Raw genomic sequence first — 23,183 nt, 5'->3', positions numbered from 1 at the left:
CCAGAGCAATACAAAGAGCATTTCAGTATTCACGGACCAGAGCAATACAAAGAGCATTTCAGTATTCTCAGTTTAAACGCAGTCTCTCAGTGACATCATGATTTTTCCTTAAACCAATCAGAAATAGTTTGTAAAGATGTTTAACATAAAAACAATGATCCACCCTACATGGCAAATGCCTTTCATGTTAGAACTGGACATCGAAGGCGAGATCAACACCAATGTCTTGGAGGTCAGCCTTGTCCTAGAAAGGACAAAGTGACCAGAAAGATCTTTATTAACTTGCTGTCTAAGTAGGAATTTAACCAGAATCTGACTTAATCTTTAACCAGTTCTGTGAGTTCTATTCTAAAACCAAAAATTAATTTATATCTAAATAAAATGTTCCAACAAACTACGAAGTAGTGTTATTTTAAAGTTGGATTTTTATGTGGCTAGTTCGTTTACTAGCATCTGTTATACAGTAAAGTGGTGTTTTAAATGGGCTGGTTTTGTTGGACCAAACTGCCTGCATTCCCTTTTCTGTAAAGTAAGGGAGCACATTGTATTGCTTTTCCACACGCAGAGTCCTGAGCATTCCCAGTCAGTGATGCAGACAGTAGTATAGCACAGCATGTCTGAAGCCATGCGGGTGACCTGATCAATTAAGGTAAACTTGTGAACGTGCATTTGTCAGGATCATACAAAATATTAACCATTTCTCACATAGTCTACTTGCTACCAGTGCCACCCTGATACAGAAAATGCCACAATAGCACATCATCCTATTGTACCCAGAGTGGCACAGTGTAGCTGCTCAAGAATGACTGTAAACAAACACAGTTTCAGGAGCACAGTGGTGCAATAAACCATTCCATTCAATTATGATATATTGCGTTGTACTAGGCATGTATTGTCGGGATATAGAAACATTATTACCTATAAAAAAAAAATATTTAAAAAATACATGTATTTATCCAGACAAACTTAGTAAAGGTTTCTGATTTTGTATTTTTTTTTAGTATTGCACTTTTAAAAATTGTATTTAATTATACAATAGTTCCAGGTTTTAATAAAACTGAAAGCACTTCTTAATCTATTACTGCAGCTATTGAAAAAAAAACAGCACAAAATGTATGTTGTCACTGGGCTGAAGTCCCATGCTTGCGCTCTATGAGAGTGAGTAATGAATAACAAAGACATGACATCTGCAAATAAGTCACAGTTTAAACTGCTAAGGAGATGAGGAATCGTTCAAAGTTTCCCCCCTCTTTCAGTGTCTCCGTGATTTCTGTGCCAGAGCTATTCTGTAACTGTCTCCCTTTGTTACAAATGATCCCTTGAAGTTTTGCATTTTATATACAAAGAAGTGTATTTTGTAACTGCATTCTCGCTGCTATCCATAGTCAAAAAGACCCCTTGGTTACACTAATGTGTTTTTTTTTTTTGGGGGGTGTTTACACTTGTAGTTAGGTAATAGGGGTGGTCATGCAGCAGTTTCATTGGCAGAAGCTTCATGGAGTGAAACCAACAGTACATGTAGCATTTTAGCTTGAAGTTGCCTTTCCTTACTAGCCAACTCGCCACAATGTCGTACTGGAACAACTTTAGGTCATTTAAGTAAGAAAGGCTCTGCCTGCAATAGCCTAATCTTCAGCCAGGCCTTGGGAGAGGTTACAGCACACAGATCGGCGGTTGGATCATTGAGTTTGCAAAGATAACAAATGAACCTTTCACCTCCAGGGCACTCATTGGAAGTCCAGGGCGGAAAGTTGTTATTAACCCTTTACGGTCCTATGTTGGACCAGGTCCGACATTACAATCTTACCCTTTCAAGTCAAAAAGACATAAAGCACAGGTCTCTAGTTGTTTTTTTCTCCATAAAAAGCAGAGAAAACCTTTCAATGGCAGAGGTGAGACTGATAGGGGCCGAATGAAACCAAAAAAAAGGGCATATCTCATAGCCCAATGCACTACAGAGATAACACAGACATAACAAAGGAGGTAGCTGCTTCTGCATCCAGCGCTCAAAGAATATCACAGACATTTGCAGAGCTTTTTCAGATATTAAAGTAATAAAATAATGACTTGGATCTCATTATTGAAGAGTTTGGTGATAAAACGAGTAATCAGGAGAGAATTTATCAGTATGCTATAAAGAGGCATGTGAAAAATATAGTGAACAAGGGGTGGAGCTTGTCTGGAGATGCAGTACTGAGTGTCTTTTTGCGATTCAATGCCTTTTAAACCTGTTTTATTCTGGGAAAAAAAAAAAAAAAAAATTAAACAGCGTGTGTAAAATAAACCGCGCTTGTGAAAATAAATTGGACCTGACGCATCTGACAAGCGCTGAATAAATGGACTGCAAAGAGTTAAAGGTCAAGATTGTTTCTGGGGTGGTGGATGAGGGGTTGAAATCCGGCCTGGGGCATCACAGTTCCTCGTGTACAAAAGTAATAAAAATATCAAACGTAACAACATTGTACAGTGGCTACTCGTCCCAGCAGGCTGAATTGCAAGACAAGCCAAAGATTAAGAAGAGGAAGGCTGAGCCCACCTGCTGGTTTTTAATTTGCTACAGTACACGTGTTGTCTGTAGTCATTACCACCATGCCCAGATACTGCCCCAATCCAGCACCGATTTCTGAGTGTTTTAATAAAACGCATACTGTACACAGATGTTTGTATTTAGATCTGTATGTCTATAAGCAGGGTCGGCTTTGTTTTATGGAGACATGTGCAGTACTTGTAATGACAGACATGTTGATGGAGTGCTGGGATGACCTGCAGTGTGTTTCTTGTAATGACAGACATGTGGATGGAATGCTGGGATGACCTGCAGTGTGTTTCTTGTAATGACAGACATGTGGATGGAATGCTGGGATGACCTGCAGTGTGTTTCTTGTAATGACAGACATGTTGATGGAGTGCTGGGATGACCTGCAGTGTGTTTCTTGCTCTTTGTTGTTTTTTCTTGTATCCCAGTCTTTTAATATACAGGCAATCAGTTTTCCATTGGCTTGGGAAAGAGAGTGCTGTAAGAGCTGAATGGTGGGAGATTCTCCTCGTGACTCGTTCAGGCTGTGCCGTGCTGCAAGGGAGACTTTGATATGTATCTATTTGAATGTGTTAAATATTTATTTTGGCAGGATTTTTGTGTAGTACTGGCATTTGTAAGTGATCCTTAATAAAATAGTCTTTCTGACTCTTTCTGTGACCTGTTCAATAAATAGTGCTTCGATCGTGCTGTAAGCTTTACAAGCTCGGTACAATGGCTGCAGCACCAATAGCGCACTCTGTTCCATAGCTGCTGGTAAACTGAAACGTGTCTCAGATTCAGTGTTTCATGCAATTTGGATGACTGCAGCTAAAAATAGAAACACAGTAAGTATACACAAATAAACACATCATCTCTTATTTGTGAGATGATAAAATTTGTAATGATTTTTTCTTGCTAACAGAAAACAACAAAATTAAAAAGAAACATGTGGAATGACTTGGGGCTATTCTACAAAACTGTCCCTATAAAGTATTTCTTTCCTTCATTTTTGTAGAATGTCAGGTGCTCCTGTGACCTGAGATGCACAATTAATCAATGTTTACTTTATATAGCGCCTTTCCTAGTGGACCACCATCACAAAGCACTTGACAAGATGTAGTAACAACAAGAAAATCCATAATACTTTAAAATCAGAGAAATGCATAATACATGCTATGCAGTAATAAGCATTAATACATTAAATACAGTGGAAAGTGCACAATACATGATAGTAGCATAATACATGAAATATCAGCAGCAACGTAGCAGCTAATAGCAGATATCAGGCTTAAAGAGCATGAACAGGTGGGTCTGGAGAGTTGATTTAAAGCGAGCGACAGTGGGAGCGTCACGCATCAAAGCTGGGAGAGAGTCGGAGCCATGAAGCTAAATGAACGTTCTCCAAGTGTGGTGCACTTCAGCTTGGGGATAACAAGCAGGCCAGAGTCAGAGGACCTCAGCTTGCGGGTAGGGACATAGTCGGTCAATGACTGACTAGTAGTGTTTTTAAATGAGAGTTGATGTACACATTTGATTCATCTCCAGAGTCTCCCTGTTGGCTGCGTGCAACATACAGTACGAAACACTAACTGTTTTTGTAGAACAAGCTTATTGAGTGGGAGGGGTTGCAGTATGGTAGACTGCCTGATTGGATCTGTCTTTAATCAACCACACTAGTGCACACTGTCAATTAGTTTCCTGATAATTAGTACCCAGCCTCAGGGTCATTTACTGCATTAGTGTGCTGGCAGGAAATGCACCTTCTGTGATACTGAGTTAGTAGTTATATATCTTTAAGGAAATTACAGCACAACTCCAGCATGTAAGAGTGTTTGAGTGTGCATGCTGTATATTGACACCCCCGTTGCTGCTGTTTTTGGTATTTTTTGAAATGATATGCTGTGGCTTGCTTTCTGTGAGGAATGCATATGTCCTTTCTTTCCCCGTTTCTCTCTTTTGCAAACACCCTGAGCTCTGTTCTGAACTTGTGAAAACGCAGAACAAAGAGAATGTTTTTTCGATTTGTCATTCCTGGCAGAGGGTGGCTCTGTAAATAAAGGCAGGCGGTAGTCCAGCCAGAGTGGCAAGCCCCTACACAGGCATTTGAAGAACTAAGCACTGTAGGTGCATTTACAATGCGGCATTGTTTTAGAAAATGAATGGGCACGAATTGGCGCCCAGATTTCATTAGTGTTTTTCCAAAAACTGTAGAGGTTTTAATACTCTGGAAATTTAATTTGTTCCTGTCATCAGTGTGTTGTAATTGAAGAACCTTCAGGGGTTGTCTGTCAGTGAATGGCATATTGGAAAAACTGTTTCTGAAACTTTGCAACATGCTGTAGGTTTTGATAGTGCATTTTGTATTCTGTTTGGGTTCCATATCTCAATTGTGCCTATCTAGAGCTGGTAGTAAAATCATGTGAAAAAGTTTGAAAGGACCCAGCTGTCTTTTTTACAATGTTTGACTTTAGAACTAACTTATTTATGTATTTATTTATTTATTCATTTGTTCATTTTGTTTATTTTTCCTGTCCCCTTGCTGTATGCTGTTTGCAGTTGTTGTGAGCTATTGCATTTACTCGGATGTTTGTGTGATTGATATGTTTTGAGAAGTCTGTGTTAACATGCTTACACTGGGTTGAGGAGCTGCTCTTCAGTTCTACAGCAGTTGCCTCCCAGAAAGGTGGTTAAAATGATTAGATACAGGAAGATCATTTAAAAAGCTAGTGTTTCTCATGTTAACACCATGCACAGTAGTACATTTTAACTTCAGTCTCCCTCACAGCAGATGATTGTCAGTTTGCTGCTGTGATAATTCCCAGCGCTCTGTCTCCTGTGGTTCCTCAGGACCCTTCTCAGACACCACACAGTCTGTCTTGTGTGTCTCATCACTCCCACACACCAATAAGCTTTACTGGATAACGTGCTTTCAGCATTTGCACATTTTTGGATTACTTTTTTTTTCTTCCCCCAGTTTCTCCAATTTATTTCACTGGGGATTTGACCTGGATGACCTCATCTTTCCAATGGAGGTGGAGGGGAGGTTCAGTATTGCACAACTTTGACAAAGAATGCCCTTACAATATACTATCGTATCACCTCTATCTTGCTGTTTAAATGTTTACCAGAAATTTTTATCTGGAGGCTTTCTTTGTGTACTAGTTGGTTATAACCTTATTGTTTTTAGTTGATGTGTTTTCTCCACAGTGGAGACTTCAGTGAAGACTTATATGAAAATATGCCATCAAATGTTTTCTTTTCATTTAATGAAATAAGCTGTTGCCATGTGATGTAATTCAGAGCATTTGTATACCACTGCAGTGCATTCGGTCTCCACCACATGAAAGCACATTCTGCACTTCACCCACAAGCCCAGACGTCACCTACGCACACATGCGCACGCACGCACACACGCACTCACGCACATTTGTTTCTGAGGTCTTCCATTGACTCCCATACACTGTATATTTCTTATCTAAGTCTAGAGGTGCTGGGAGAGGGAGGGATCAGCACAGTAATGGAAGTTGTGGGCTAAAGGAAATACTGCTGTGTATATGTTTTAAATATCTGTTTAAACACTACAGGGACGGTCTGTGTCCTCATAAGGTAGATTTTATCAGCTTCATTTTGTGTGGTGACTTTTTTTTGATCTAGCAAGCACTATAAATGAGCGTGCACACACACTCACACACGCACACACACAAATGTAAAAGACTTATCCTGGGGTGTGACATGATAGAGTGTATATATATTTTTTGGGTATTTTATAAAGTTTACATTGCAGTGCCTCGTACTGTTTTAAAATATGTTTCGTCCTGGAGTGGCTCATCCAGTTAAAGTACTGCCACGAGGAGCGCAGGGTGAGTCACACAACGCGGACGGCGCCGGTTCTCGTACTGGCTGCGCAAAGAGGCCGAACTTAGCTGGGGACTCCGAAGAGGGCATTGCATTGGCTCTGACGCTTCCAGGGGTGGGGGGTCGGACTTCTTCTCATTGCACAACAGCGAACCCTACTGGCCAGACACCAAGTATATTCAGAGTGGATAAGAAGCAGGGCTGATCTCTGTCTTCCGGAATCATAGCCCGCCCACCTCTGCTCTGGATTGCTTGGCGTAAAAGCGATGGTGGCTTTAGGCTTGTGAGATCGGAGGATGCTCACACACCATCAGAACATCTGTGCTGTGTGGGGACTCCCTGCGGTGAGGGGAAAAAAAATAATTGGACATTTCAAATTGGGGGTAAATAAATAAAAATAATAATTGCTCACTCTGACTATGGACTATATATATATATATATATATATATATATATATATATATATATATATATATTTCACATATTTAGAAAGACTATTACTTTATTTGTGTTTCCTGCAAAAGTGTGTGTGTGGAGTGGGGGGCTTTTGTTTATTTCATTGAGTGAAAACTTCAAGAAGGCAGGAAGTCTACTGCATTGTATGCATCTCCAGTTAAAATGACCTTTAGGTAATGTACAGTAAACCAGCTGGTTAGCTGACCAGTGTGGATCTTGATGAAGCAGCAGGAGGTTCCACTATGGAGGAATGTAGTGGAGTAGTCATATTAGTGTGGAAATGAACGTAGTTAATTGAACAGTATATGCGCTGATACATGCATAAACGAGACACATCCCAATGTCCATTCATTTACAATAGTCCAGTGCCGTAGCATTTTCATTACCGACTCCATTATGGCATCGCAAGCTTAACAGTGGTCTGTGGCGCTTAATCCAGTGTGAGATTTTCCAGATCACTGCCTTAAACCTGTTTGGTTTCCTGATTTGTCTTGGTAACATCACTTCTTTGGGTGTTTGCATACTTTGCACATATGTTTTGTTTGTTTGCAAACCAATCCAGTTGTACTGTGCATGCTGCTAGATTTACTAAGTGTTGGTCACAGTGAACCCACCTGGCAAGAATGGGATTGAGTTGTTGTTGGATAGAACTGTGCTGCTCGTTTGACTATGTCTAAGTTGATATTCCTAGTGAAGCATGTTTAAATGTAAGTCTTATAATCAGCATTGTCTTCAGCTGCATTAAATCTGTTTAGCCATGTGTGGTTCATACTGTACATAGTAAAATGAGTAGCGCCAGCTGACACCATGACTTCCGATCTGGGAGGGCTGCAGCCAGAACCACATCTGTTAAGCACTTCAATGATGTTTAGATATACTGTGAACAGAAGGAAGCCAATTGTTTGCCAGTTCCTTGTGAGCAGCGCTGTATGTGCAATATGCTTTCGGTATAGGCTGCCTCGTGCTTCCTTGTAAACTGGAGGGAAATCTGCAAGAAATTAAAATCAATTGAGAACGCTGTATCTCTCGTGTGTGTGTGTGTGTGTGTGTGTGTGTGTGTGTGTGTGTGATCTTTCTTTTATTATTTTGAGAGATTTATCAAGAAAGATTAAAAGATTGGCTCAACATGAGATGCCAAGCTTTAAAAAAACTTTAAGGGGGGGGAGGGGGGCGAACACACCTACCGTCTTCTAAATTTACTGTCCTGGCTTGCAGTACAATGTACAATGCAAAATACTTTCCAGAACAGTGTATGCATTGTATCACATTATGAAAACAAAACCTTGCGTATCGGTGGCTGAAAATTCTTATCGGAGAGTAACAAAGACAGTGCTTCAAATCCCACATAAAGTGTTTTTGGTTTCTGATTAGAGATGCTGTATGTTTGTAGTAATTTCAGTATAACTATACAGTACATGCTTTAATTGCATAGCGTTGAGACAGTCATACTCATTGAGGTTACAACAAAAATAGCTGAAACCAGTAAAGTGGAGGTGCAAATGACACTTCAGAGTCCAAAGCTTTGTTAATTTCACCCTCTGTGTTTGCTGCTGGCATTGGTCTTGGCAAAAGCATTTGAATTGAAAGATTCAGTTTGCTCAATTGCATGTCAGACGGTTTTCTTTTTCTAACCCGGGCGGCTTTTTTCTCTGCAGGTGGATGGAAGCCTGTTTGTCAGAGGAGCTCCCCCCAACAACTGAACTGGAAGAGGGCTTGCGAAATGGAGTCTTCCTCGCCAAGCTCGCCAAGTTCTTTGCTCCAGAAATGGTGTCGGAAAAGAAGATATACGACCGGGACCAGGCGCGATATATGGTATCCTTTTTTTTTTTTTTTTTAAATAGTTCTCCTGTATTATAAAATGAACCAAATTATTTTGCACACAGTGTGTTAAACATATGGAACATTGTTACTCAGGAAGTTTGAGTTACATAGCTGCAGTTCGGATATCCTTGGTTAAAATGCCATCTTGTGCACTGATTAATTGCACTGTATACAGTCTATAATGTCCACTGTTGAATAATTGTGCATTGCTGTGATAATAGTAGGGCTTGTCTTCAATTGTAACACAGAAAATGTTTTCTAAAAGATCAGCAAAAAAATGTATGCTGATGCAGAGGAATGCAGTCTGCATTTACACTTTTGCACTATTTCTTGTTACAGCCAGAACTGAAAATTACACATTTGAGGACTTTCAGATTCTAAATTATTATTATCATTTTTTTTAAATTAGCGAACAGGACTGCATTTTCGACATACAGACAACACTGTGCAGTGGCTAAGGGCTATGGAGTCAAAAGGCTTGCCTAAGGTATGTGTTCTATCTTCCATTTTTACCTCCAGTTACTGTAGTTTTACATGTACTTTTTGTCATTTTCAGCACATCAATGGAAGTTAATCTTCCATGTTGTTTTGTTCTCTGTTGTGTGGTTTTGTTTTCCCTTCAGGTGGTGTCAGCTGTTTCAGAGTTTGCATAGAATTCAATAAAGTGTTCAGACTTCATTTTTACAATGGCCCCTGGTTTCCCTACATGAAGGCTTTTGGTTACACTTCACAGTCATGTTGGGCAAGAAAGATTAGCCCAGAGTAACAACCCTGGAGGCAGAGGAAGGTGAACCCTCACATTGTATAGCCTCTGCCCAACTCTTTTAAGAGGTGGGCCAAACTTCTACTGATATTGATTGCTGTGTATTTGATAGGATTACAGTATGTAAATTACAGCGCCCACTCTCGAGTGCTGGTAGAAATATTTTAATGTATTGTAAAGTTTGTATGGTTGACAGTGATTGCCCTGGAGAAGTACAGCAGTGTAGATCCCTAATCTTAATGGGTTTATAATAGGGTAAAAATGACAGTTTCATTATACTGCATGTGCAAGACCATTTGATGGCAAATTTTATGTCTTTAACAGTTTCTTCAAGAAATGCATTTCATAATTACAAATGTTATTATGTAATATGCAGTTACCTACATTCTTCCAGTCTCATGATGAAAAGTCAGCTAACCCAAGGGCTCAAATGCATATGCTTTATAATCCAAGAATGTCAAAACTGGGCAAGTAGCAACATGTGTCCTGTACAGTACTTAGTGTAGCGTGGGGGTTACTTCAAGCAAATGATGACGGAAATGTTGGCCAAAATGCGATTACAATTCTAAAACTGTAAAGCCATAAATATCTGCGACCCAAATATTTGCTCCAGAAATGTTGTCGACCTGTTGCAATATATGTATTGTTAGTGGAATTTGATATTTGTGCCAAAAATGTTTTTTTTTTTCATATGTTAAAAGCACATAATAAAAAAAGGTTCGCAAATATTTATGGCAATAGTTTCTTACTCAAGTTATGCTTTATTATCTCCTAATGAGGGCTTAATGGAGTGTGTTTGTACAGTACGTACATTAAGTCACACTTTAGCGGCTTGCTTATCAAGTACTGCTTGTTGCCACTTTAAATCCTTTCTGATTGTTCAGTATACCAAACCTCTTCATTAGGGTCGCCTGTGGTGTTTTTAAAATATTAAGAAATTACTTTTTCTTTTTTTATTTAAACTACCAGTGTAATTTGGACTCGATCTCAGCTCAAAACTGCTGGAAAATCTGTATAAACTTTCCATTTAAGGTTTATAATGCTTCACAAATAGATATTTATTTGTGAGATTTACAGTAGAATCTGGCTTGCAGTACACAATCTACAGTATTAATAAATAATCTGCAACAGATGTATCGTTATGCTGTGTACAGAATTTGAATTGATAAAAATAATTGAATAAACCCAAAAGGGAATGTTTCATATGAAAAACATTTAAGTGGTCTTGCAGTTCATTGATGTGTCTCTTATTATTATTCTTCAGAGAGAAGGCAACAAGGTAAGGAAAAAAGTGACCTCCAGGGCAAAGATACAGCAAGGATTGCATCCTGGAATTGATTGTTATCTGTGGTTTCCAACACATTATAAATAACATGCGCTTCTTAATGGAGGGCTGTGCTGGAAAAACTTGATAACTCACATTTTCATTTTCTTTAGATAACCTATACTTTTTTTAACTGAAATGCTTGTGGATTATCAAGTTTATCCACCACTTGTGTGTGTTTTTTTTTTTTTTTTTTGTTTCTTTGTTTTATTTCAAAAATACAAAATAAATTCTGGTAAGCAGAATTACTTGAATGTGAAATTGAAGGATGTCAGGTTTGTCCGGGATGCCCCTCAATTAGTTTTATTTATTTATTTATTTATTTATTTAAATGATTTACCAGGATACCCTGTACCCTTGAGATGAGAGTTTTTCATGATTCATGGGTAACAGGATGGGGTTTAGATCAGCCACTTAAACATCTGGAAGCCCTTTGTTTTGCAATGTACTTTTTGTTTCTCAAGCACTTCTCTTACTTTACAAACCTGTCCTGCAATTTCAATACGTATATATGTGTAATTTTGAAAGGAGGTATAATTAAAAAATGCAAAGGTTGTTTTAGGTTGTACACAAGGTTTAAATGATTGAAAAAAAAAAAAAAAGATTCCTTACGATTCAAGTGAACCTCTTTGTTACAGTAAATGTAATAAAGCTGCAGACACCACAGAGCCAAAGCCTCTCATTGTCATTTCTGTAAGGAACGAATTTGAGATTAAAGTACAGCAGCTGTGTCAGAGAAGATGGGTGCTAATCGCAGTCCTGTCCGGGCTGATAATAGACAGGTGCTGTAATGAGAGCCGAACACCGCACACACACGAATTTCTTACTGTATTGAGAGCATGGCTGCTCGTAATTTAAAGGTGTAGGAGGGTGGAATGAACCCTGAATAAAAGTGAAGATTAAACAACCCTTTCCTTCATTTCAGATCTTTTATCCAGAGACAACAGATGTTTACGATCGGAAAAATATGCCTCGTGTGATATACTGCATACATGCACTAAGGTATGATGGGTATGAAACTAGCTTTTGTTTTACATTGCATACATGCATTCTGAGGTATGAGAGGTATATGAAACTAGCTTTTGTTTTACATATGATATTTTAATGTAATGAAATTGTTATTGATTTTGAATTGGCTGTCTTGACTGAAGCTTCTGAGTTGTCGCTGGAAATCGTTTACATTTCATTTCCTGCTGGTTGTTACAGTAAAGGTACTTTACCACATGTGTGGCTTTGCCTGACCCTACCGATAGCCACTTCCTGCCTGTGCCAAGTCATTTCCTGTCCCCAGATACTGGACCTTTTTCCTTATCCTTTATCACTTCAGGCTAGACCTGGAACATGTTAAAGTATGCTTTCTATGTTTGTGATAAGGATTGTCACCAGTCTAGAAAGGGATCCACGACCAGAGGAACTGAGGTAGTCTGGAAGAAGCTCTGTGCATGTGTGTGTGCGTGATATAGTTAATGGTTAAACAAACATAAGAACGTAAGAAAGTTTACAAATGAGAGAAGGCCTTTCGGCACATATTGCTCGTTTGGTTGTTAGTAGCTTATTGATCCCAGAATCTCGTCAACAGCTTCTTGAAGGATCCCAGGGTGTCAGCTTCAACAACATTACTGTGGAGTTGGTTCCAGACTCCCACAATTCTCTGTGTAAATGAGTGTCTCCTATTTTCTGTTCTGAATGCCTCTTTATCTAATCTCCATTTGTTACCCCTGGTCCGTGTTTCTTTTTTTCAGGTCGAAAAAGTCCCTTGGATTGACATTGTCAGTACCTTTTAGGATTTTGAATGCTTGGATCAGATCACTGTGTAGTCTTCTTTGTGGAATGTTTAGCAGTGGGCAATGAGAACTTGTTTTTTTGTGTTAAGAAATGATTGTGTTTTTAGTTAACGTTTGACAGGATTCCTGAGGCTTCTTGAAATATGTCACTGTTTAGAACCAGTTTCAAGATTCAAGCGTCCTGTTTATTTTAGAGGGCAGCCTGCAGGATAGTGACCTCTATGCTCAACCTGATTGGCTGAGATTATTTGGGAGGTTAATAATTCCTATTACACCAGGCGTGGCTGCCATTTTTTTCTAGTTGGATTCCAAATCATGTTATCTTGCCATAACACAGTGCAGTTTGAATAAACAAACGTCACAATGGGTCCATAACAATAGCTGACTGTAGCCAAGCCAAATGACTGATTAGGTTGAACCACATTACATGAATTTGACCTTACAGAAGGAAAGACCAAAATAATTGTCATATTACCGGTGTGCTCTAGCCCTGTATTCATCAATTAATTGTAATTTATTTTATTTAGTTATTTGTATTTTGTTAAAATACATTTTCAGTGAAGTTTTTTTTAATTCAAAGGTTGAGAAGAGTAATACAGTAATACACATTAATACTCTACTGCTACAGCACAGTTCTGAATCTTAAAGGTATAGCATATATAACATAAATAGGACCTTCAATAATAGAATGGAGATCAGCCTCCTTTTCCTGCTTTGCTTAGTCTTAGTCTGAGACATGAATTAACCCAATTCCAGAAGGAAAGGGAAGACAGTCGCTGAAAGCACGCGCTTATCAAGAATGAGTTCTGGAACTCTATGGGAGCACTGCGGCTGCACTGTGATTTCACATGCTGGTTCATTATTCACAGTGATTTACACAGTGACTTAACAAGAGGCTCCTGTTGATCGAATATCTCCATAGCAAAGGGGAACAAAAGTAAAGCAGGCAGTAGTACTCTTAGTTACAATTTTACTGCATATGTACAAAATATATGCTACTATATGAAGGTACAGGGCTTTATATGACACTGTGACGTGGTGCTTGTGTCACGTTTGTGGGTAGCCTCTGTTTAAGCAATACAGAGACAATGGAGGTGGAGTTGAAACGCCAACACAGGTGTGCAGGATTTATTCATACAAAAAACGAAAGTAAACAAAGAGGTCATGTGGCTTTACCGGCACTGCTAACGCACAGAGGGCACATACAGCAAGCTGTGAAAAAGGCAAAATAAAACACAATACAAAAACTACAAATAAAAGGTTCCACACAGGGCGAGCGCTAGTCTTGTAAACGAGGCGTCGCGCTCCAGGAACTTGTTACACTACGCAACCATTGCTGTACATTACATGGGATCACTATTCCCTAGACTAATCTACTTATGAGCCGGTATTCATACAACGACTCCTGCTACTTCATACGGTCTTGGCTGGGCATTGCCATCACAAGCACCGCTTGCAGTTTCAGGGTTGCATAGCTGTCGTTCCTGCAGAGCGACTCTCTCCTCCTGAGTATACACAGCTCCCCTCTGTAGCATGGCGTTGCAGTCGCCCAAAGCTATCTCCACCGGATGTTTTAAAACTGACGGACACTCGGTCAAGACCCGCCCACCTGCTGATTGAGGACCAGCACAGCCAATCACTAGCTGCCCTTCCCCTTCAACCAAGCCTAGCAGGCAGCAAGTCTTAATCGAGCGCCCGTCTGTAAACAATTATTTAAAATCTAACAAATCGACTCCAAAGAGACACTCAATAAACCCATTTCCACATACAAATTACACCAACGCTAAAACCATGCCACAGACACCTACAAGCAGTAGAGCCCAAGGAGAAGCATTGACAGTAACTTGCCAGCAGTTTCAGAGCCCCTAATAATGCAGAACAGACAATGAGCAGCAGCATGAATCTTTGAATAAATCCTGAAACAATAGATTCTTCAAGTTTTGAGTTCTTGGAGGCCAATAGTACTGTAACTTGCTGGAAACATGTATTAAACTTGCAGTCGACAGTATGCTTTCTGTTATGTGTTTAGGGGATAAACGAATCTGGAAAAGCACTACTTGACAGATTGTTGAGCTCATTTCCTTTGAGCGCTTGCCTAGACTGGCTTGGTGCTTCTGTAGCAGGCAGCATGAGTTTGTAGCTCTGTAAGCAGCAAGCACACCTTGAAGAGTAAGTAGCAGGGTTCAGAACAATATAGCATTGTAGTCCCCACGCGTTCCTACAAACGATTAAATAGTATACCTTTGAATTTATTTTCAGTGTTAACGTGCTGACCATTTTTTTCACTTAAAACTTTAAATGCTGTTTCAAAGATGTTTTAAAAATGGCCGCTGTAGTGCACTGGAGTTGAGATCTGTCCACTAAATCATTGCAGGAAGAGCGATTTAAAAAAAAAATTAAAAAGTGCTCTGGCTTTTCTGTTCCAAACCACATCATGGATTGTTATTGCTGTGTTACCTGTTTGACAACATGGGCAATAATCCTTACACTGTCAGTGCACTAGAGCAGGAATTTTGAAAAGAGCTTTGAAATGATGGTGAAAGAATGTCAGGATGGTAACAATGAAAGGCGAACTGTTCCGTTATTTAAACAGTTGTAACACTAGATTTTTCAGGACCCCGTTTAATCCTGACCTGATTTCTCAGCCACATGCCAGCAGTGCACTGACAAAGGAGTTGAGAGACCACGCTTCTCATTTCTTGTTTGACTCAAGTTTGGATCTGTACCCGGCCTTCCAGAAATGGAAGGCCTTAAGGCTGGTGAATTAGATTGTTGTGATGCCTGCCAAGTTTACAGTAATCCTGACTGTTGCAGGCAGCGTTCCCTCTAAGCTTTTTTCATTCTGAGAGACTTGCCATTTTGACTGAGAGGGTAAATTATCAGTGAGAAACCTTCGGCCACGCATTGACCCTTTTAATATATTTTTGCATTATACAATTTTGAAACCATATGCCAACACATACCTCAACAGTTGTACAATGTACTTTACATTTAAAGAAGACATTTATTGTGCCTCTGATTCTAAGTCATTCTCTTTTTTTTTAATTTATTTATTTATTTATTTTTATGGAATATAACATTTTTATGAATTGTATAGTTACGTTTATGAAGCCTGTCTGAGATCCTATGCAGCCCTGTCAGATGTTATCATAGACTATGATAACATCCATTCTTGGGAATACCACATTTTTGAAAATTTTTTTAAAAATGGCCAATTCCATTTTTTCCCACATTTTTCCACTTTTTTTTTTAAATCAATGTAGTAAAATTAAATATGGCATTTGAACATAAATATAATGTTGCTAGTTTAAAATAAGTAAAATAATAAATATTTCCAATATTTCTTTTTTTTCCCCAATCAGACTCTTGTTGCTGTGATAGTAAGTAAAGCATCTGAAGACACTTCAGACCTGTCATAATGTTTATAGACATCACTTGGCTCACTGCTGGCATTAAGATAAGCAGGAAAACCTAAGAATTATATTACAACAAGAAAACCAAATGTCCAGCACAGTTGTGAGAATCATATTTACAGTCTTCCACTAACACTGTAGTTCAGTCACCAGCTAAAGGAGTTTTGAAAAGACCTGTTTCAGCTTATTGCTGGCATTACAATACAATAAAACAATCTGAAACAGTTTAGTAACAGTCCAGCAATGTCATGTGAGAGTAATCCTATGTACAGTACTCCACACATTAAGTTTAGCGTTTTACAGGCATGACAATAGCCAGGATAAAACGAGACACTGATAAAGGCATGGTGACTGACTCGTTGCTCCTAAAACATTCACTGCTTGTATTACCGATTTTGTAATTTTAAATCACGCCCCAGTTAATGAAAATGCATAATTATTCCTCCCAGTTGTTTCTTTGCTAATTCTGCTTTATTTGCAAGATTTAAAGAGGAGTGTCTCCAGGCAGAATGTCTTTATGAAACCAACGGTGTGTAGTGCAGTGACTACTTCCTTTACACAGTAAAGTGATCAATTTCCTTTAAGGATTGTATAGCTAGAAAAATAGTTTTCAGCTAATTTCTTCATTGTCAGAAAATATAATTCAATTAAGAAACAACCATGATTTAACATTTTAATTATAGCTTCATTAAAGGCAGATAGCATGTAAAGAAATAAACTAAATAATAATGAAATACGCCGTTCATTTTGCTTGCTTACTTTGGGGAAGCCCCGAGCGCAGTACCACAGGTCTGCATTTTTCATCACAGAAGAATGCAGTGCTTTGCCATTGTTGGTGTCTAATTTGCTTTCTTGTTCTCTACGTGTTTATGACTGGCAATATCATATTTAATCTTATTGGGTCATACATGATCACGCAAATTACAGCAAAACTTTCCTTAAAAAAGGAAATAATAAAACAAAAACCATCAAAGTATGAGTGTTGTGATTTTTATTGATGTTTACCAGAGTATTTATACTTCTAAATAATGCAGAAAGATGATGCTTCACTGATTTAGTATTCAAATATACAACAAGTTAATGTGCAGCACTCTAGAGCCAAGGCAGTCGCCAGGCGCCTGCTTTGCCCACCCTGTACAAGGTTCGCTGGCGCTCGAGCGTGCTCTGCACTAATGTGACTCAGCTGCAAGACAGACGAGAATGTGCTTGTGTTAATGCTTTGCAAGAATGGTCTCAAAATTATAGATTTACCTCGATGTTGGAGTCTCTACTGAGTTGATATTTATGATAATTTGTGAAAGTTAGTAAACTGATTGCAAAGGTTGTTGCCAGTTACTGCGAAAAATGCAGGCATTGTAGGGGACGCAGGTTGTAGGTATTCGACTGCGCACATGAATGAACAAATGTAGACTGTAGATATGAGTTTGAAGGAAGGCTTCAGTGGCCACACTACCTGTTACAGTTGCAGCTGCAGAAAGATTAACAGCGTATTAACTTTCATTGAAATGGCAAGTGAGTGTTTATTTATATAATCATATCAACACACGCTCACACACACACTTGTTTAATGTGCCCCACCCCCCTTCCAAATAGAGGTCACATTTTTATTCTTGTGCACGCCCCTGCACCCACCCATCTCTGATATTGTTAAACAACTCCTTCAATGCAGTGTTGCTTGGTGATGTTGAACTCATTCAAGTCTCTCTTGATTCCAGTGATCACAATCTTGTGTCTTCCTGATGGTGTAAATTTTCAGTTCCTGTTTGATTTCCTGCTCTCATCGTAGCACATGGTTTTGTTTAACTGGGGTTAAGTAACACAAGCAGTAGAAAGAAACCAGCCAAAGACAAAGTAGACAAAATAAGAAAAGCATCAGCTGTTTCCATTGGCAATCCAGTAACACTCAACCATGTCTCAAGAAAGGTGTTTGTTAAAGAGTTTGAAAAGCGTTCCCATTGGAACAGATTCGGCTGTGTGCAGTGTATACTGTACACTGTTCCAGTGTGTGTTTTCAATAAAATATCTGCGTCCTGTAAATAGAAGCGTTGTATTGCGATGCTGCAGCAACCTTGCTACAGTACCTTGTGTTGTTGTAGAAGTTTCAGCACAATGGAATGTGCTGCAAAGGATCATTCAGTTATTCCTTCCTCGCCCACAAAAGCAAAACAAAATCTGAATGTTTGAATAGAAGTAAAGATGACCCATTGGTCCACAGCTTTTTTTCAGAGTTACTTTTAATGAGGCTTGTGTGGGAGTGTTTGTCTTTGGACCGCTTCAGATAATGGCATGAAGTAAATGAAAACATTTTAAGATGCTTGGGGTTCGCAGAGTGTCTCTGTGTTCTATGATTTAAGGTTAAGCAATTAACCCTTTGTCCCCTGCAGCAGCCAGAGCACATTAGTCTCTTACGCAGTGCTGCCAGCAGAGGGGAAGGGTCACGCTGCAGACGATAGCCGCCGCTTCATTGAACGAGCCACACTGATAAACTGCACAATCTATCATTTATATCAGTGAACAAAAGAGAACTTGCACATCAAATATTAATGCAGTTTCCAGTTACTGGTTCCAAAACAGCATTGTGTGTGTGTAAAAATAGTGTCCATGCTAATGATACTGGTGTATTAGTTCTGTTCAAACTAGCGCGATGGCTGTGCACTGAAGTGGGTGAACAGTGCCCCTTTCTGGCAGCTAATCCCCTCTGCCTTTCCTGACATCTCATAGACTATATCATGCTATACTTCTGTGTGGCCATTGAGAGGTTGTTTGAACGTGCCTTGACAAGTATTAAATGTTTGACGACTTCTGTATTTTAATAGCCCGGGCTCTCTGGTGTTGGTTTTCGGTCAGGGAAAAAGCCTTTAAAGGCAGTCCATCCTACAGCAGGACATGCAGTACAGTGTAATGCATTGAGTTGGACCTATGTTTCTCAATACATGCTTAATTCATTTTGTGGTGCAATGTCTGCATTGATGGAGAATTGTACAAGACGTATTGTACAGAATTGCCTCAAATTAAAGTATGGTAATACTGCAGTGGACGGTTTTGAAAGGTCCTATTTACTACTTCTATTTGTCCAATCATATTGATGTACATTCAACATAATACTGTTCAGAAATGAGCACATTAACCACTATTGTTAGGATTAATTTAAAGTACTGTAGCAATGTTTTTAATGTGAATCAGAAGGATTCTTGGCTATTGTTACATTAGGTGCAGATATGTGTTTCCCATGGGGATTAATACCCTGGTATGCTGAAGCATGTCCTGTAGAGCAGAAAGCATGCTCTCTCTTACCTGTCTAGACCAGGCTCTCACCTGTGGCTGATTCATTCTATTACAATTGCAGGACCTTTTCCCACCACCTCCTTGACTACTTCATTGAGCAGACACAGTACAGACCTGCTCAGTTTCTCCCTGTTCGTACTAGATAGTACTTGTTTAGGCTGTGGAATGCAGGGTTCAATGTAAGAAAAGGGCAGGACAGGCTCCTGGACTGGAGTGGATGAAAGGAACCACAAGGCAGTACAACTGGTGCACCGTACTGCAGACAATGTTGGAATAAACAAATGGTTCACTTTAATACAGATATTGAAGATACAATCTGCTAACCTGTAAAGACCAGAGCTGTTTTGGTTATTAATGTTATATTTTCTGTTTGTCATCACATCCTTGAGACTTTTTCAATCTCTTATCTAATTGTACCCGATACAGCAGAGAGTCACGCTTCACCTGCCTCCCTGTAACACCTCTGCCCCCAGTGAATGTATGAAATGGCACATTTATCTGGCCGTATGTGGTTTTTCTTCCTGATCTATTTCTTATTTTGGTCCCCTACCCAGTTGCTCTGTTAAATGTTTGTTGTCGGGTTCAAGGCCTTCAAGGATGTGTTGTGTTGTATGAACCTTCCGGAATCCCATTGGAATGTGTAACGCAAGTCTCAATGGATTGTGTTCTGGGATAATCATTTCTTGGAATGAATTTATGCGGCGGTGATGTCTGGTGGATCTGTGTACTGAAAGATATCCTCCTAATAGTTCACAGCTCGTTTTCCAGAAGAGGAAACTGCAATGATGCATTGTCTGTATTTGGTGCTTTGTTTGTCTCACAGATAAGAGGAGGCGTTACAGTTGTAATAATATGAGAGCTGGGATTATGTTACTAAACTAGCCTCTTGTTTTTTTGCAGTTTATACCTTTACAAACTGGGAATAGCACCACAGATCCAGGATTTGCTGGGAAAAGTGAATTTTACAGGTAAAGTATGGAAAATTCTACTTCATCCACTACTGTAGTTTTATATAAATACATTTTAATGTTCTGTACAAAAAATCTTTATACAATATTTTGTCAATTTGAATACATAAAGTAGAAGTCAGTAACATGTAAATAACTGAATTGTCAGTTTTTGCTGATGAATATACATACATTATGAAATAGAATTTGATTGAGAATGACCTGCCTTGTGTTATCACAGCTCTGTGTGATGTTGCTTGAACTAGTACACTTTATATGAACAATAAACAAGAAGTGCTTCATTTATGTATTTTTGAAATGGGGTTGTTCATTTGTAGTGTTTCGTTTCTTTTCAGAGGAGGAGATCAGTAACATGCGGAAAGAGTTGGAAAAGTATGGAATACAGATGCCAGCATTCAGCAAGATCGGTGGAATTCTGGCCAATGAGTTATCGGTGGATGAAGCTGCATGTAAATGTCATTGTATACATGGGGGGGGGGGGGGGGGGGGGGTATATGTACTAAGCTGATTTTATTTAATTGTATTTCCAGATTTTATGTTAAAAGGTCATTCATTGCTATGAATTGTACATTTTGTATTGAAATAGAGTAGTAATCTGACATTCAAATATCTGTGGCACATCATTTAACCTCCCTGTATATCACTCACACTTTATAAAGATGCCATGGTAGATACTCTCCTAGGCATGAGCAAAAACCAAACAAATTCCCATTGTTGACATATATGTAGAATGATGTTTATTTAAGAATTCAACATTGAGTGAAGTGAGGATACTTTAGAACCAGCATGAGTCTGGAGTGGTACAGAAGACTCGCTGTGGCTCGGATAGGTAAAAATAGAGGCACCTAAATAAGATTAGTCTTCTAATCGTCATCCTGCAGTGTGCAAGAAATAGGCAACGCACATTGTGCTGCATGATTTAAAGTAGAGACAAGGGAACATATGAGATGGAGTGCCCCTAGGTTTCGCAGTCAGGTGACGGGTGGTACTGTATAAATATCCAGTTTGGAGTTTTGAACGTATTGCAATGTCTTTTGTTTCCAGTGCATGCTGCCGTTATTGCAATCAATGAAGCGATAGATAAAGGAGTAGCTGGTCAGACTATGACTGCCCTGGCCAACCCCAATGCAATGCTGAGGGATACACAGGAGAGCCTCGCTGAGGAATACCAGGGCCAGCTCAGCCAAGCCAAGAAAGCCAAGGAAGACTCTGCAACAAATAAGGTGTTTGGGGGAAAATATGACTTTATTTTTGTTGTTTTACTGTTTTGCACAGAAGCATGTCCAGTAATGCATACAGCTAATGAAATAGTGAGTTTAAGCATCTTCAATAGTAGATGTTGTATGTAGAGGAGCATATTTCATGCATTCATTTGATCATATTCTTTGTAACCTACTACTTTTCTTCTTGACATTAGTGAAAATGGCAGGATTCGAACCACAACCCTACTATAGGTGACAGAGTCCTGCAGTATGTCTTTCAAGTAATATGCTTCTCAACCACCTACATTTGCTACAATGCATGTGCACTCATATTGAGCTTTTGACATTGAGCAATTGATCTGGAATTACAGTTCCTGCTGTCTCTGTGAAAACCAGGAAAGGAGGCTTCTGACTGTGCAATAGTGATCCACTCCCATAAGCAGCTGTTATTTGGGAGGGAAGCCTTATTTGTTGTTGCCAGTTTCTGAGGGGGAGCGGGTTAAAAGCATGTAAGAAATCTTGCTGTGTATCTGTGATTGTGTAACTGGAGTTCAGGCACTTTTGTAACTCGCCAAAAGTGAGTGAGTGAAATATAATTCCAAGTTAATGAATTAATCTTCCATACAGTACGTATTGTAAAATAGTTACTGTTAGTCCTTTCATAAATTTGAAAGGTAACACTATTTTTCCATGGTTGTATATTTTAGTATTTAAAAAATAGAAGTAAACAGTCAAGAAACTGTTTTATTAAAGTAGAAAATAAGTACTTCTAAAACCGTCCACTACATGTGTTTGATTGATTGTGTAAATACAACACAAATGTTAATGGGTGTCTCATGTGTTCTTCTCCAGAGATCCTCTGTTTCATCAGAAGAAAGGGATGTATATGAAGAGCTACTTACACAGTCTGAGATCCAAAATAATATTAACTCTGTAAACAGTAAGTGTGTCTTATTATATTGTGTAATGCTCTATAAAACCACAGCATTTGAAACATGAAACACACTGCTGTCCAAATTTAAATATGCAAAGGCTCTTTTATACACCTACTGCATATTTTTTTTAATTAAAAGAGACCTTCTTTAAAAATGTAGAATTTGCTATTGTACTATTCCTTTTTATGTTTGAAGTTTCGCTGAAGGGCTGGGTTGTGGGTTTAGATTTATACATGCATGAATGTTAGTTATATATTATATATCTGTATTATAAGACTGCATGGATGTTTAAAAAATGTTGCCTTGTGGGTTAGGCTAAGGACTTGAAGCTGAAAAATGTAAGACATGCAGTGTTTGCCCAATGAAACCTCAGTCCGTAAGTCATGAATTCTGTAACGTTTAGTATTTGACATTCTCCAGATGTTTTAGTGTAAAGGGATAAACCACCCCTGGATTTATAAGTGTTCTACAGCACAGGGGAACCCCTGGATTTCACCCACCACCTGCTGTATCTGTAGGGTTAATCCAGGGATGAACGGATTGTTCCATTCTTCTCCCTCCACAGCAAGCAGACGATGACACCCAGGCGAGGGGCACGGTGCTGATTTGGCTATTTTTCATTCCAATTGAAGAAACATCTGTTGAGATGTGTGCTGATTGCTCCTCTTCACAAAGCTGTCGGCTGTTTTCAGCTTCTGTGCAAATCCGCAATCAGCACAACTAATTCAAACAGATGTTTGTTGGTTCCCCATCCCCCAATTGTTTCAAGTGGAATGGCATATTTGCCCAATCAAGATCCTCGTTGGGTGCCAGCCTCTGCATCAATACAAATGTTTTTGCAGCTCTATCTTGGATAACC

At 39.1% G+C, this 23,183-nt stretch overlaps 1 protein-coding gene across 2 annotated transcripts in view; it reads left to right on the top strand.

Annotated features, from left to right (window-relative positions):
• LOC121305274 (ras GTPase-activating-like protein IQGAP1) overlaps positions 1–23,183 on the top strand; it is a 91,310-nt gene that overhangs the window by 24,783 nt on the left and 43,344 nt on the right. For both annotated transcript variants that reach the window (XM_041236848.1, XM_041236857.1), the window contains exons 3-9: positions 8,485–8,641; positions 9,060–9,137; positions 11,663–11,739; positions 20,120–20,187; positions 20,523–20,636; positions 21,232–21,410; positions 22,242–22,329. In XM_041236848.1, the coding sequence (XP_041092782.1) occupies positions 8,485–8,641; positions 9,060–9,137; positions 11,663–11,739; positions 20,120–20,187; positions 20,523–20,636; positions 21,232–21,410; positions 22,242–22,329 (761 nt within the window). The remainder of the gene's footprint in view (positions 1–8,484; positions 8,642–9,059; positions 9,138–11,662; positions 11,740–20,119; positions 20,188–20,522; positions 20,637–21,231; positions 21,411–22,241; positions 22,330–23,183) is intronic.

This window comes from Polyodon spathula, chromosome 2 (genome assembly GCF_017654505.1).
Source record: "Polyodon spathula isolate WHYD16114869_AA chromosome 2, ASM1765450v1, whole genome shotgun sequence".
Lineage (NCBI taxonomy): Eukaryota > Metazoa > Chordata > Actinopteri > Acipenseriformes > Polyodontidae > Polyodon > Polyodon spathula.
This window is presented reverse-complemented; position numbering and strand designations above follow the sequence as displayed.